Source organism: Canis lupus, chromosome 24 (assembly GCF_003254725.2).
Source record: "Canis lupus dingo isolate Sandy chromosome 24, ASM325472v2, whole genome shotgun sequence".
NCBI classification, from domain to species: domain Eukaryota; kingdom Metazoa; phylum Chordata; class Mammalia; order Carnivora; family Canidae; genus Canis; species Canis lupus.
In genome coordinates this window covers 47,400,354-47,416,815 of record NC_064266.1, presented here as the reverse complement: position 1 = coordinate 47,416,815, position 16,462 = coordinate 47,400,354, and the positions used below count along the sequence as shown (strand labels likewise).

Sequence of the window (16,462 nt, the reverse complement as noted above, 5' to 3'; positions counted from 1 at the left end):
CGCCGCCGGTCCCACTGGACGAGGGCCACCGAGGGACTGCATCCGAGCGGTTGCACCTGCCACAACCCTGTGCCCAAGGAAGTCCAAGGTCTCAGGAAGTGGGGCTGGAAACACAACTAACGGATTTTGTGGGACAGACAGATGCCACCCCACAGATGGCGAGGCTGAGTCTGACCTGTCGGGCGTCGCACGGCGGGACCCGGCAGCTCGGCCGGTGCAGACAGGTGGAGGCTGGGGAACCAAGATCCCGCGGTTGACCCGAAGCTCCTTCGGGCTTGGATCCGTCGCCTGGGCCCTGAGCGTCTTCACAGCAGACTCCTTCCTGCCCTGGAAGGTGGTACAAGTGACTCTCGCATGCAAGTCCCTCCCGACGGGAATCGGTGGTTTTCCCGCTACAGACTGCGGAGTTCGCAGCTGATTCGCAAGCCGCCCTGATCGGGTGGTGATTTACTCCACGATTGTCCACACAGGCTGAGACGCAGAGCCCGGCAGGCGGTCGCCCTCCCCGTCGCCCTCCCTGATTCTCACAGGGTCGGCTTTGCTGCGAGGAAACCGGGCGGTGAGGGGCATGGCTTCCTGATGGGAACGTGGGTACCTGGCCCTGGACGCCCTGTCCACGGGCCAGGATCCAGGGACGGTCACGCTCCCGACGCCGCCAGCACCTTGTGGCCTTTGGCGCCTCCGGGGACCGGGGCTGATCGCCGAATGGGCTTCCTGGACTTGAGGCAGGTGTCGGCCCCCCTCGGTGCCCTGGAGGCCGGGTGCGAGGAGTGACCCCCGTGGTGGGGTGGCCGTTCCCGTGGAGCCTCCTTCCACCACCGCCCCTGGGTGGTGACCCCGCGGGGCCTGAGGCACCAAGGCCGACAGCCGTCAGCCTCCCTGCGGCCCCGTGAACGCGCGCGACCCGTGGCCGGTGCTCGGGGTGGTTCAGCAGCGGGGCCCCAGGGTCTGGGCTGGGGGTGGCCCTGCCCGTCACGTTCCTGCAGCAGGAGGGGGGTGAGGAGGGGGGGCGGGGGTGCAGGACCCGGACCCCTGGTGGGGGTGAGAGCCTGTCCTTGCTCGGCCCGTCCTCCCCGCCCGTGACTGAAGCAGAATGACAGCTTTTGTTGTTTTGTTTTTTTATTTATTTGAACCTTATTGCCACTAAAATACAAAAGTGGCTAAAAATGAGAGCCTATCAATTTTAACACTTCCCGTGAAAGCAGCAGCTAAATAGTGGCTTTTAGATGAATATCAAAGGTCACCTGCTCACTGCTAAGGACACAAAAAACAATTAAAAAATAAGAATTCAAAGAAGAACAGTTAGAATACGTCTGTGCGCCTGACGGCCAAAATCAGCCAATATTGTTGTGTTTTAACGGAAACTACAGACCTTTATCCTTTTTTTTTTTTTAAAGAAATTAAAGTATCACAGATAAAGTTGCAATCCCCTGGTTGTGTGCCCCTCCCGTTCCGCTCACCTTCGCTCCCAGACACGCGCACTTCGTGGTCTCGTGTGCATCACCGCGCGTGTTGATGCTTCCTCTACGAACAATAGTAACGACGGCAAACATAGCTGCTCGGTGTGTGCAGACGTTCTTATAGGGACCGTGTGCCTCGTATCTCATTTAATCTTCACAATAACCTGAAAGGTAAGTATGATTATCATTTTCATGTTGCAGATGAGAAACTTGAGGCACAGAGACATTGAGTGATGCCCCGAGCCCCCGAGGCCCGCGGTCCGGGCCGTGCTTGCGGCCTCAGGACTCGCCGATAGGAAATGACCCCTGAGCCTCAGGGTGGCGAGAGGGATGGTTCTGTGCAGGTCCTACCTGTGATTTCAAGAAGTGTTACCACTCGTAGCCCCTTTGCAATAGGACGTCCTCACGCAACACCTTTGGTATTTAGTCTTTCCGACGCGTGTAGATCTCGTGTGTGTGTTTTAACTGCTACGCAGTGTTCTTTGCTGTGCCCGCGGCACGGTTGTCTACTCCCCTGTGTACTTCTAGTTAACGTCTCCCACCGTGCAAGGGGACAAAACAGTTTTTTTGTGGTGAGAGTCTTAGTAACCAAAAAAAAAAGGAAAAAAAAGAGAAAAAAAAACAGGCACCTTGGGGGCTCAGTCAGGTGAGCATCTGCCTTCGGCTCGGGTCATGACCCCAGGGTCCTGGGCTGCAGCCCCGTGTCGGGGTCTCTGCTGGGCGGAGGGCCTGCTTCTCCCTCTCCCTCTGCTTGTGTGCTCACTCACGTGCTCTCTCTCTCTCTCAAATAAATAAATAAAATGTTTTTTTTAATTTATTTATTTTTTTATTTTATTTTTTATTTTTTATTTTTTACGTTATTTTTGTTATTTTTATTTTATTTTTATTTTTAATTTTTTAATTTTTTTTAAAATTTTTTATTTTTTTAAAAGAGAGTTTTGGGGATCCCTGGGTGGCGCAGCGGTTTGGCGCCTGCCTTTGGCCTAGGGCGCGATCCTGGAGACCCGGGATCGAATCCCACGTCGGGCTCCCGGCATGGAGCCTGCTTCTCCCTCTGCCTGTGTCTCTGCCTCTCTCTCTCTCTCTGTGTGACTATCATAAATAAATAAAAATTTCTAAAAAAAAAAAAAAAAGAGAGAGTTTTGGTAACTTTTTTTTTAACCACTAAAGGAATGGAATCGGCTGCGGTTGACCTGCAGTGTTACACTAGTTGCAGGCGTACGACGCGGAGACTGGGCAGGCGTGTACAGTGTCCGGGGCTCATGGCGGCCAGCGGCCCTACACCCCCCGACCCGACCATGGCCTTGAGCGTGTTCTCTAGAGTTAAGAGTCGTTTCTTGGTTTGTCCCTTTTCCCCCTTTGTTCATTACTTTTGTTTCTTAGATTCCACACACGAGCGCGATCGTACGGGGTTTGTCTTCCTCGGACTTGTTCTGCTTAGCGTTATGCCCTCGCTCCGTCCACGTCGTTGCAAATGGCAAGATTTCATCGTTTCCGTGGTCGAGTTATTCCAGTGTCTGTGTGTGTGCGTGTGTGCGTGTGCGCCGCACCTTTACCCGGTCATCTGTTGGTGGACCCAGGCTGCTGCCGTAGTTTGACTCTTGTAGCCGATGCTGCTGTGAACACAGGGGTGCACGTGCCCTTTCAAATTAGTGCTTTTGTATTGTTTGGGTTAACAGCCAGGAGTGGGATTGCCGCATCATACGGTGTTTCTATTGCTGATCTTTTGAGGACCCTCCACACTGATCTCCAGAGTGTCTGCACCAGCCTGCGTCCCCACCAGCAGGGTGACAGGGCTCCCCGCTCTCCACGTCCTCGCCAGCACCCGTGGTTTCCTGTGTTGCTGCCTTCAGCCGAGCTGACAGGTGTGACACGTACAGGTGTGTCTCATCGTGGTTTTGATTTGTGTTTCCCTGATGATCAGTGGTGTTGAGCATCTTTTCGCGTGTCTGTTGGCCGTGCGTAGGTCTTCTTTGGAGAAACGTCTGTTCGTGTCTTCTGCACGTTTTTAAATTGGATTATTTGGTTTTTGGGTGTTGCGTTTTATAAGTTTTTTTTTTTTAAGATTTTATTTATTTATTCATGAGAGACACAGAAAAAGAGGCAGAGACACAGGCAGCGGGAGAAGCAGGCTCCATGGAGGGAGCTCAATGTGGGACTCGATCACACCCTGAGCCGAAGGCAGGCGCTCAACAGCTGAGCCCCCCAGGTGCCCCGAGTTGTAGAAGTTTTTTCTATACTTTGGATACTAATCCTTTATCAGCTGTATTATGTGCAAGCATCTTCTGTTCCGTTTGCCTTTTAGTGCATTGGTTGTTTCCTTTGCTGTGCAGAAGCTTTTTATTTTGATGAAGTCCCAATAGTTTAGTTTGCTCTTGTTTCCCTCGCCTCAGGAGACATATCTAGGAAAAATGTCACTTCGGCCGACGTCAGAGGTACTACTGCCTGTGCGCTCTCCTAGGATTTTTATGCTTTTAGGTCTCACATTTAGGTCCCTACTCCGTTTTGAATCTATTTTTGTGTATGGTGTGAGGAAGTGGTCTTGTTTCATTCTTCCGCATGTGGCCGTGCAGTTTCCCCAACACTGTTTGTGGACGAGACTGTGTTCTTCCCGTTGGACACTCTTGTTCATTTGTTGAAGATTAATTGACCATATAATTGTGGATCTATCTCTGGGCCCTCTATTCTGTTTCATTGATCTGTGTGTCTGTTTTTGTGCCAGCACCATACTGTTTTGATTACTAGAGTTTTGGGTTTTTTTTAGGATTTTATTTATTTATTCGACAGAGAAAGAGCGAGAGACAGCGAGAGAGCGAACAGGGGGAGGGGGAGAGGGAGAAGCAGACGCCTGCTGAGCAGGAAGCCGAGGTGGGACTCGATCCCAGGACCCTGGGGTCATGCCCTGAGCTGAAGGCAGATGCTCGACCACTGAGCCCCCAGGTGCCCTGCAATGGATTTCTTTTTTTTTTTTTTTTTTTGCAATGGATTTCTTATATTGATTTTTGTATCCTGTGAACCTACTGATGTCATTTATGAATTATGGTAGTTTTTTGGTGGCGTCTTTAGGGTTTCCTATGTATAGTATCGCGTCATCTGCAAATAGTGAAAACTTAACTTCTTCCTTACTGATTTGGATGCCTTTTATTCCTTTTTCTTATCTGATTGCTGTGGCTCGGACTCCCAGCACTAAGTTGAACAGTCATGAGAGTGGGCATCCTTGTCATGTTCCCGACCGTAGTAGGAAAGCGCTTGCTTTCCCCCATTGCCGATGTTGTTGACTGTGGGTTTTTCGTGAAAGGCCTTTACCACGTTGACATATGTTCCCTCTAAACCTACTGTTGAGAGTTTTTGTCACGATTACATGTTGTACTTTGTCAAATGGTTCTTCTGTATCAGTTGAAATGATCCAGTTGTTCTTGTCCTTTCTCTTATTGATATGATGATATTTCACGTGGATTGATTTGTGGGTATTGAACCACCTTGCAACCGAGGAATAAATCCCACTTGATTGTGGTGAATGAGTTTTTCAATGTACCGTTGGATTCGGTTTCCTAATATTGGGGTGGGGGTTACATCTCTGTTCATCAGGGTTATTGGGCCTGTAGTTCTCTCCCGGTAGCGTCTTTACCTGGTTTCGGTATTGGGATGATGCTGGCCTCAGAATGAGTTTGGAAGCGCTGCTTTCCCTTTTATCTCACAGGGGGGCATTTTTAAGATGATTCCAGGTGGTGTTTGGAAACGTGTTATAGTGACCAAAGGAAAGTGTGTGTGTTGCGACAGCTTTGAGTCAGTGAAGAGGTGTGTGAGGTGGACCCAGCCACTTCATTCATGAGAGACACAGAGAGAGGCAGAGACCCAGGCAGAGGGAGAAGCAGGCTCCATGCACGGAGCCCGATGTGGGACTCGATCCCAGGACCCCGGGGTCACGCCCTGAGCTGAAGGCAGGTGCTCAACCGCTGAGCCCCCCAGGAGTCCCTTAATGTATTAAAAAGATGTATTTATTTTAAAGGGAGAGTGAGGAGGGGGAGGGGCAGCGGGTGCGGGGAGAGAGAGGCAGAGAAGGGGACCGACCCCTCCACGGAGCAGGGAGCCCGACTGGGGCTCGATCCCAGCACCCCGGGGTCATGACCCGAGCGGAAACCGAGAGTGGGACGCTTGACTGACTTTAATGTGTGTCCTCAAGGGTGCGGGACGAGGTCCCTTGGGTTATTTCGCCTACAGTTCACATTTGGGTAAGAAAGTCACTCCAGCAAGTAATGGGACGATCTGGTGTCTGTGCCGGGAGGTGGCCGCGGAGTGAGGGTTCTGTTCAGGGCCCGGCGTGGTGGCGGTCGTGGCCGTCAGCCTCGCGCCCCTCGCGTCCACCCCGCCGGCCGTGCCCCCGCCCTGCCTGACTCCCCCCACACGTTTGTGTCCAGCACGTGGGTAACTCGCTTGTTCTTCCCCCACAGAGTCTGTAGAAGAGCAACGCCAGGACTTCCAGATGAACAACCGAAAGGAAGACATGGAAATCGCGTCCCACTACCGGCACCTGCTCCGCGAGCTCAACGAGCAGAGGCAGCACGGCGTCCTGTGTGACGTCTGTGTCGTGGTTGAGGGCAAGGTGTTCAAGGCACATAAGAACGTCCTGCTCGGCAGCAGCCGCTACTTTAAGACGCTGTACTGCCAGGTGCAGAAGACGTCCGACCAGGCCACTGTCACACACCTGGACATCGTCACGGCCCAGGGCTTCAAGGCCATCATCGACTTCATGTACTCGGCCCACCTGGCCCTGACCAGCAGGAATGTCATCGAGGTGATGTCCGCCGCCAGCTTCCTGCAGATGACGGACATTGTGCAGGCGTGCCACGACTTCATCAAGGCCGCACTGGACATCAGCATCAAGCCCGATGCCTCGGACGAGCTCTCAGAGTTTGAGATCAGCGCCCCGCCGGGCAGCAGCACGGACGCCCTGATCTCGGCTGTGATGGCCGGAAGGAGCATCTCCCCGTGGCTGGCCCGGCGCACCAGCCCCGCCAACTCTTCGGGAGACTCGGCCATCGCCAGCTGCCACGAGGGAGGAAGCAGCTACGGCAAAGAGGACCAGGAGCCCAAGGCCGACGGCCCCGACGACATTTCCTCGCAGTCGCTGTGGCCTGGCGACGTGGGCTACGGGTCTCTGCGTGTCAAGGAAGAGCAGGTTTCACCGTCTCATTACGGGGGGAGCGAGCTGCCTTCCGCCAGGGACGGGGTGATACAGAACTCCTTCTCAGAGCAGGCCGGAGGGGACGGCTGGCAGCCCACAGGTCGAAGGAAGAATCGGAAAAACAAGGAGACCGTCCGGCATATCACGCAGCAGGTGGAGGACGACAGCCGGGCCGGGTCCCCAGTGGCCTCTTTCCTGCCGACGTCCGGGTGGCCGTTCAGCAGCCGCGACTCAAGTAAGCCTTTTGTTCTTACGGGCGGGCGCTCCCACCCTGCCAGGCCCAGCGCCCTGCGTGGCTTCCAGGGAAGCAGCACGGCCCCCCACGCTGGTGCCGCCCCGTGGCCATCGCCTCCCGCGGTCCCCTCTGTAGGCGCAGGGAGTGCCACCTCGGGGCCCGCGTCCCCGGCACAGAGATGGGGCTCCCAGTCGCGGGAAAGTGGGGTGACACCCAGTGTGTGGGGTCAGCTTGACGGGTCTGCTTCCCTTTTGTAGGAAACACTATGAGGGTAGCTTAATTTTAAAAAGATTTATTTCATTTGTTTATTTGAGAACGAGTGCGAGCAGGGGTGAGGGTGGCAGAGGGAGGAGCAGCCTCCCCACGGAGCAGGGAGCCCGACGTGGGGCTCGATCCCAGGATGCTGAGATCATGACCTGATGCTCAACCCACTGGGCCCCCCAGGCGCCCCCATTTTAAAAGACTTAAATGTTAAAATGTTAAAAGGTGGAAAGTGCGTCAGATGAGGTGAGATGAAGGTGGGACGGGAGCGGACCTCACACCTCGGGGCCTCGGTTCTGGGTGCTCTGCAGCCGGCGCGTGTTCTTGTCATCGGCATGGCTGTTGGACAGCCGGGTGCGTGCGCGTGCTCCGTCCGCGGCAGAGCGCTCCCCCGACGGGGACGCGAGGGTCTGCTGCAGGGCAGCCTCGCAGTGAGGGGAGTCTCCTCGTGCCCGACACGCTCGCCTCCGGGGGGCAAACGACGGGCCGCGCAGAGGCTCTCCGTGGCCCCGCGTGCGGCCCCCGGGACCCGGCGTGGCTCTGAGCCCGGTCCTCACGCTCTGGAGGACAGCGTCACGGGTGTCCCAGGCCAGCAGGTGGCAAACCTGACGCTGCCCGAAGCAGCAGGTGCCCCTCCCAGTGCTGAGCGCGGAACGGGCACTGCCCACGGCCCCCACGCGCCGCAGCCCAGCTCCGGACTGAGTGGTGGACGGGGCGAGATGGTCCAGGGCAGGCCGGAGGCTTCTAGGCCAGTTCTTGTCCCGGGGCGGCCCCCCGGCAGGGTCCTAGATCCCCTGGAACATGGGAAGGCAGAGGGGAGGCAGCAGACGGGCGTAACAGGCCTGAGAAGTGTCACAGATGCCGAGCGTGCCGTGCTCCCGGGGGCAGCTGCCCACTCCCCGGCCTGGCCCTGCTCCCCACTCGCTAGCTTTTATTGTCGTGCGAGGGTGCAGATGCCCTCGCTGGGTGCGCGGCTCAGGGGCAGCAATACCTCACGCTGTCACACGACTGGCGTTGCTGCTCATCTCGAGCTTCCGTCGTCCCGAACTGAAACCGTATCCAGTAAGCGGGGACCCCGAGGTGCTCCGGGGCCTTGTCACTCTCTCCGTCCTGCTGCGTCCCCAGCCCCGAGCACGGCGCCAGACCCTGGCGTGCCCGGGACGCGATGGTTAATCGTGGTCTTTCAGCCTGGGGCTGGACGGATCTGCCGTGGGGACGGTCCCGGGTGTGTAGCAACATCCCCGGCCTCGGCCACTGGGTGCCAACAGCAGCCCATCCCCTCGCTTGGTGACAAGCAGGAGCATGTCCAGGCACTTAAACGTCCCCAACGGGCAGACCGCGGAACTGTAGGACATTAGCTGAGCTAAGAGGACTGTGAGGTCTCTGAGCTGATGGGGAGCCACCTGTCCCCGCCAGCTGTGCTCGGCAGAGGTCCCCCGCGTGCCCCAGGCTCCCTTTATAGTCCGTCACCGGCCCTGAGCAGAATCTGAGAAGCCGCGGTCCCCAGCGGACGCCCTGAGGGCGAGGCTTCATGTGGAACCTTCTGGGTGCCGCAGCCCCGGACGCCGGCTTGAGGTCCTGAGCCCCCGGCGGCCGCGATGCTGGCGACGCGAGGGCCCGTCAGCCTAGTAAGGAACGGACGCTCCTCCGGCCTGTGGGATTGAGGTTTTAAATGCAGTCGTGAAGCAGAAGGTGTTTTTAGAATCCAACAAGTGATTTCGGCTGCGTACTTTTGTTAATGTCTTAAATCCCCCGGGTTACCAAGGCAACCGCGAGCCGCTTCTGTTAGATTATTCTGAGTCGCGGAGACAAGGACGGGGGGCTGTCGGCTTGCGTGCACGGTGCCTGCCCGCTGTGCTGGTCACTCCCTCCCCAGTGTGCCGGGGCTGGCCGCGGAGGCTCGAGTTGCGGTTCCGCAGGGACGTCAGGTTGTGTCCATTGAGTATTTGTTACCCGTAGACAAAAGAGTATTTTATTTTTTTTTTGACCTTTCTTTAGCATTTCTTTATTTTTTTATTTTTATTTTTTAAAGATTTATTTATTTATTTATCATAGAGAGAGAGAGGCAGAGACACAGGAGGAGGGAGAAGCAGGCTCCATGCAGGGAGCCTGACATGGGACTCGATCACGGGTCTCCAGGATCGCACCGTGGGCTGAAGGTGGCGCTAAACCGCTAAACCACCCAGGGATCCCCTCTTTAGCATTTTTTTAAATAACAAATTAGACAAGAGTATTTTATTTTATTTTATTTTATTTTGTTTTGTTTTGTTTTGTTTTATTTTGTTTTATTTTATTTATTTTTTTAGATGAGAGTATTTTAACGTCTCATCCTATTCGTGGGAGAAGGGGCCCTATCCCAGGGGAACGTGTCGGGCGGTGGTTGCAGGTCACCTGGGGGCTCCGCACAGATGCTCAGAGGTGGCTCCGCAGCCAGGGCCACCTGCCCGGTCTCGTCCCTGTGTCCCCCACCCCACGACCGGTGCTGATGCTGAGCCCGCGAGCATTCAAGAGCCATTTTCCCGAGCAAAAGGCCAAGAGCATGTTTCTCTAGTGGCTTCCAAGGAAGTGACCGTTGACGTCTACTTCTGGGTGACAGCCGGTGCCTGCACGGCAGCTGGGGGGGGCAGGTCGGCTGTGCGTCGCTGGGGCCGCCCCACGTTGCTTCCGCGCGTCCTCCCGGGGCTCCAGCCCGTGTGACCCCGGGATGGCCCCGGACGCCGGATGAGGCCGGCTCAGAAGCCGCTGAGGGAGGAGCCCGGGTGCTTGTCCTAACGTCCACACGTGTCCTTGAAAGGTTTTGCCAAAAGGGGCTTCCGTGGCTCGAATGAGGTGCGTGGCTTTTGCAAAGTAATTGTTCATACCTGAGCCCTTGTGACGCGGGTCTTGATGTGGTGGAAGCGTCGGAACCGCCGGGCGGTGGCGAAGGTGCTCTCTGTGCGCCCCCCGCTGGCTACTCCCACCCTCCAGCCTCTTCCCCCAGCGGGAGGGAGCACGGGCGCCAGGCCTGGGGGTGCCCCACGCCGGCCCCCCGAGGGCTCACGTAGGAGCCGCCACGCAGGTCTGCGGAGGTGAGCTGGGAGGAGGCTCACGGGCCGTGTGGAAGCCGCGGAGGGCACGGAGGATGCGTCCGAGAGGCGGTGACCCGGGGCTTCTGGTTCACCGACACGTCTCCTGATCCTCCTGGAGACCTGAAGGGTGGAGCGTGTGCCCGGCGCCCGGGCGTCATCCGCTGGGCAACTCAAGGAGGCCACCTTCCACGGCTGACGGTTGTCGTCTTGCTCCGTGTGGCACTTGTGCTTTGGGGTAAAAGAGCCCGAATGAGATGCGACACCTGCGTCCCGAGGGGCGGGGACGGCCGCAGCCTCCACCCCGTCACGCCCTCGGCCCTAAGGACTGTGCTCCGAGGCCCTCCCGGCGTTCCCCCCACGTGAGCAGAGCCCGTGCTGGACCCCCACGGTGCCGCCAGGTGGCAGCTGGGGACGCGCCGCAGGAGCGGCCCCTTTGTCAGCTTATGGGTTGACAGCAGGAGGACCGGGCCGCCTCGGAGCACCCGCTGCCGGGATGAGGGCCCGTGAGGTCCTTGGTTGCGTTCGGGAGGGCGGGCACCAGGTGCCAAGGAGCACACGAGCCTGGCCGCAGCTGGAGGCCGGCGTGGGTGCAGAAGTCCCACCTGTGCCCAAGGCCGTACTTTGGAATCACTGTCGCGCGTGACGGGCCCATGACCTCGGCTTTGCTGTGTCTCAGCAGCCGCTCCTCCTGCTGCAACGGAAGCGAAGCCTTTGCGTCTGGATTTTCTAGAACATGGAGTTCATGAAGGATGTGCCTTGGAGGGGCTCTCGCGGACACAGGGTGCTGCTGGGTGCTTGTGGGGGGCAGGGGCTTCGCCGACTGGAGTGTCCGGCCCGCGTGTCCGGCCCGCGCGAGGGTGTCCGCTGCGTGGGTGCCCCTCAGCCGGAGGCGCCGTCTCGCTGGATCCTGGTCTGACTTGAACTCGGGGGCTTCTGCTTCCTTCGCCCCCCGGCTTAGTTCCCTTGGGAGTGTGGGGGCAGGTGCGACGCCCCCGCGGGCTGTGACGAGGACCCTGGCGAGGACGGCCTGGGCCGTGCAGGGACCTTGAGGCTGAGGCTCTGCAAACGTGTGACCGCGCGGCCTGGGGACTTCCGCCGAAGTGGACGTGTTACGAGGAGTCGGTCACGGTAAGGTCTTTGCAAACTTGGATGCCACCGCCTTTTGAGGACTTTAAGAAGCCTGAGGCGTGGGTGTAGCGAACGCGGCAGAGAGGTGTGCGGCCCTCGGGGGTGGGCGGCCGCCCCCCGCCGCCCCGGGGCTGCTCTCAGGCCCCACGAAGCCCCGTCCAGCGCCCGCGGGGTCGGTCGTGGGCGCGGGGTTGGCTCCGGGCTTCCCGGTTTGGGTCGTGAGCATTGTGCACAGCTGCAGCCTCCACGGCCTCCACGGCCTCCGTGGTCTCGGGCCTCCTCCCTGGTCGGCAGGTGTCGCTCGGCCGCGTCCTCGAGCCTGGCTCCCCGCGCAGCACACCTTGCCGTCGCACCGGCCGCGGGAGGCTGGGCGCTGGGGGGCGCTGCGCCGCGGGGGCTCCCCGAGAACCCCCGGCCGCTCCTGGCCCGCGTGGCCGCGGCCTCCTGCCTCCCTCCGCCGGCTCCTGCTCTCACACACACTCTCTGCCTCTGTCTCAAATAAATAAATAAAATCTTAAAAAAATAAAAGATGCTCAATGGGTGGAACCACCCAGGGGCCCCAAGGAAGTTTTTTCAGTGAAAATTGCCATTCTTTGTAGCTATTTCTCTAAGTAGGACACACGTACACTAAACCGCACAGATTTTGAATTTGAATAATTTTTTGTTTCTCTAACATTTTATTGGTGAAATATTTACACTTAAAGAAAACTTGAAAAAAATTCAGCATGTTTGCTGCTTTGGTTCTCCATTTAAGGTCTTGCTGTTTGTGGGGGACGCCTGGGGGCTCAGCAGGTGAGCATCTGCCCCTGGCCCAGGGCGTGGCTCCGGGGTCCTGGGATCGAGTCCCGCGTCTGGCCCCCTGCATGGAGCCTGCTTCTCCCCCTGCCTGTGTCTCTGCCTCTCTTGGTGTCTCATGAATAAATAAAAACAATATTAAAAACAATTTGCTGCTTGCTCTCCTACGTGCTCACCCACGTAACCGTCTGAAAGCCCGTGTTCTCAGCGCGAGCCAGCGCACCCCACAGACGTCATCCTGGATCCACCAGCAAGCACTTCATTGGGGTTCGGTCTGCGCTTACAGTTTGGAGGTCGCGTGGACACCCCGAGTCGCCCCCAACCCGGTGGACCTTCCAATGCGTCTGATAAGTGCGTGCGCCTCGCCGCACCCCTGCAGCCGCTCAGCTGCCCGCCGCCGCGTGTGTAGGGCCTCGTCCGTGTGGAACCGCACGGCGTCTCGCTCGTGCACACCTGCCTGGCCTGGGCCCCGGACACAGCGCCGTCCATCTGTCCACACTCTGTCGGAGCCGCTTGTGTGGGGCTCAGGCTTCTGTGAATGCGCGTGGGGTCGGCACAGGGCTGTGGGGCGCGGTGGCCTGAGTGTAAGGAACCCACCGGTCTCCCCGTGTCACCCGCGTCCTCCACAGCTCGCAGGGGCGTTGCTGGCCTCGAGGCCCTGGAGGGTAAGCTGAGTCCGGCAGGTGCCTCTGTGGTCAGGAGCCGCCCGCACCGCCCGCACCGCCTGCCCGCCTGGTGCTGCTTGACCGCCGCGCTGCCAGCCAGAGACGCTCATGCGCGAGGACGAGTCCCAAGGAGCGCGGGGCCTGCATCCCTTGAGGCCGTTGCCCCCAGGCCCACACCTTGCAGCCCCGCTGCCGCCAGCGTCCACTCATGGACACAGTCCACGGACCTCAGCCCCCGCAGCCGCCCCCGAGGTGCCCAGCCCCCCCCGCCCCGTCTCTGGGGGTCCAACAGTGCTTCTGAGGCTCGTCTTCGAGCCTGTGCGCATCCCTCAGTCACGCCGTACCAATGGCTCGGGCTGTGACACTCCTGCTGGTGGACACCGGGCTTCCTGGGGGGTTCGGGGGCTGGCACCAGGCCGCGGGGACGGCGGGGCGACGTCGTGCACCTGCGTGTTTGCTGTCGCGTGAGCTTCCCGCCGGGACTTGAGGCTCTCGCTGGCTTCGTGTGGCCTGTCCTCTGGGCTCCACATCCTCTGTGTTTGCCGTTGCTCATCTCGGGATTTGTACGCGTCCCGGAGGCGCCGGCGTTTCTCTGCTGGGCCGTGTTGTTGGTCTCCGTGTCTGTCTTCACATGCTCCCTTCATGAGGTCCGGCCGGAGTGGCTTGTGCCGCGGGGTGAGCGGTGGGCCGCGTGCAGGCCTCCCCACGCGCCCCCACATGCCCCCACACACCTCCACGTGCCCCCACACAGCTCCCCACATATCCCGCACACACCCCCACGTGCCCCCATGCCCCCCCCACGCCCCCCGTGCTCTGCTTTGCAGAAGCGTCTGTTCCAGTCTTGAGCCCACTTCCCGGCGCGGAGCCGAGGGTACATTCTGGTTCCGACCCTCACCAGGTGTGTGTTGTGCAGACGTTTTCTGTCTGTGCCTCGTGCTTTCATGGACCGTGGTTTGCGGAGAAGCACACGTTTTAAACTAGGATGAAGCCCGATTTGCAAACTTTTTTCTTTCGTGGCTCGTACGTCTCGAGTCCTATCACAGAAGTCTTTCCCGAAGGTCACAAACGTTCCCCACGTGTTTTTTCCTGGAAGTTTAACAGATTTAGGTGTGACGTGTAGGCCTGTGGCTCCCGACGATCTCCCTGGGCACGTCTAGTTGTTCAGCTCTGTTTGCCGGAACTCTGGCTTTTACTCACTGAATTGCTGTATAGTCAGCAAGGTGATTGATTCAGTCGTGAATTCATTCAATCGTATGTATTTCAACCAAGGAGGGTTCATCGAATGACGTGGAAACTTGCTGATAGTTAAGAAAGTGAGGAAACTGGATTTGAACTTGGATAAAGACACGTGACGTGTTGGAAACCGTGCGTTCTGGACGCGGAGGTGACAAGGACGCCAGATGACGAGGCTACTGATCCTCCCAACCGTGCTGTGCCCCCAGTGAGCCTGATGGGCTGTGACCCCCGGGCGGGGGTGGGGGCAGGCGCGGGCCTGCACCTGCCGCTGGGTCTCCCCAACCCCGACCTGTGCACACTCTCCGGAAGCTTCCGTGTGCCGTAGGCAGGGCGCACCCTGGGTGCCCGGCTGGTGGACGGGGCGTCGGGTGGAGCGGGGTGGGGCCTTCCGTGCAGACGTCCTCCAAGGCACGTGAGCATTTTACAGAATGGTCGAGAGTGGAGATTTGGGGAGACCTGAGCCGCGGGTGCGGGCTGTCCAGCAGGCCGTGCCCCCCGACACCCTGCTGGTGAGGCCAGCGCCCCTGCCCCTTCCCCCTGCCGGCCACGACCCCCAGGCCCCGGAGCTCACGTGGCTGGAAGCCTCTTTTCTGTTCCGACTCTGCTCATGCCCCACTTTGTGACTGACCCCACCTGATGCAGTTTGATCAAAAATTCTACTCATTTTAATTATAATCTCTTTTCAGCTTTTCAGCTAAAGAGTGTGAGCTAAATTCTCAAAATGTTATGGTGTATCGTTTACGGGAAGAAGGAGAAAGCGCTGTGCTGCCCTCCACAATGAGACCTTGGCTCTTTTTTTTTTTTAAGATTTTATTTATTTATGACGGGGTTGGGGGGGGGACAGAGAGAGAGGCAGAGACACAGGCGGAGGGAGCAGCAGGCTCCACGCAGGGAGCCCGACGGGGCACTCGATCCCGGGTCTCCAGGATCAGGCCCTGGCTGAAGGCGGCGCTAAACCGCTGCACCACCGGGGCTGCCCCTGATGTTGGTATTTTTAATCCTGTTTGCTTCTTTTATCGAAAAGAGGTCAGCACCAGGAGACGGGCCTGGGTCCTTCCCGTTCCCGTTGCTCGTGCAGCTGCCTGCGGTCACCTCGCTGCCTCACGCGTGTGATGCGCCTGCAGAGGAGCCACGCTCGCGCCGTCCCTCCGTCTGGGGCAGGGCCTTCCTGTCGGCCTGGGAGCCGTGCCAGACCCTCCAGAGGAAGTGGCGCTTGTGTGCAGGTGCACATGCGTGTGCACGTGAGCATGTGTGCGCCTGTACACGCGCGTCCATGGGTCCGGATGAAGAGAACACCCCACAAATGAGTGTTTGGAACTCAGCCCGTTTTTCGGATATGAGATTGGACGCTTTTGGTAAACGAGGCAGCTTGAATCCTGGCAAGTCCGCGGGGCAGCGGCGTCCAGGCAAGGTCTCGACCCCAGAACCTCCCACGCACACGAGGCTTGGCCGCGGTCACCGGGCTGCCCGACCGGCCCTCCGAGGCGTCCCCGGGGAGTTCGTCGGGACTCGGGGAGGTCAGCTGCCTGCGCACGAGCGGCTGTGGCTGCAGGCTCCGTCCCTGCTGGCACGTCCTGCCTTGTCACGGCCGAGCGCACGTCCCCTGCGAGGACGGACCCCTCCTGCTTGCCCGTCATCCGCCGATGGACGTGTTGCTGTGAGATTGCACACGCGCGTGCCTGCACCTCCCCTGGGTACGAGCCCGCGTGGCAATCATGTGGCCTCAGAGGAGTCGTTACGCCGCCCGCGGCAGTGGCACTGGACATTCTGACGGGCGGGGGAGAGGTTCCAGTGTCCTTACGCCATCGGCCCTGGTGACCGTCGGACGGATTCGGGCCGCGCTGCGGGCGTGAAGTGGCCTCTGGGGTTTCCAGGCGTGTCCCTGCCGACTGGTGGCCTCGGACTGTGCTCGCAGTCACTTACGTGTCATCTCGGATGAATATCTGCTTGGGTCCTTGGCCCATTTAAAACTTGGATTATTAAATTGAATTTGAACTTAAAAAATGTAAAAAACCACGACTGGGGTTATTTTTGTTTTGACTGAGTTGTGAGCCTTCTCTGCATTCGGAGTGGGCTCTCCTGTCCGGCGGCTGCTCTGTGGATGTTCCGCGTTCCCGCCTCCCTCCTCCTGGTTTCACGGAGGCGCCGCGCCTGGCGGGGGTCTCGAGTGAGGCCGGTGTCCCACGCTCCGGGGACGGGCCCGCGGGCCTTCTCGCTTGCTGGATGGTGTCCTCTGCAGCTTTGGCCGCGCCCTGGTGTCCGCCCCGCGAGCCCCACGGCAAAGCGGAGGTCGCAGAGCTTCCACAAGAGTCCCGCTCTCCCGCGCCGCCCTTCCTCCGTGTTGAGCGTCGCCTCCTCTGCGGGAGGTGGAAGTGCCGAGGGCGCGCGACAGCCGGGGCTCCGGGCCGGGCAGAGTCTGGAGCAGGTCC

At 58.8% G+C, this 16,462-nt stretch overlaps 1 protein-coding gene across 1 annotated transcript in view; it reads left to right on the top strand.

The window, feature by feature from the left end:
* The window catches only part of ZBTB46 (zinc finger and BTB domain containing 46), a 49,525-nt gene that overhangs the window by 14,442 nt on the left and 18,621 nt on the right, over positions 1 to 16,462 (top strand). Inside the window, 1 exon segment of the mRNA XM_025470727.3 lies at positions 5,912 to 6,880. Coding sequence (XP_025326512.2) covers positions 5,944 to 6,880 — 937 coding nt within the window. The 5' untranslated portion in view covers positions 5,912 to 5,943.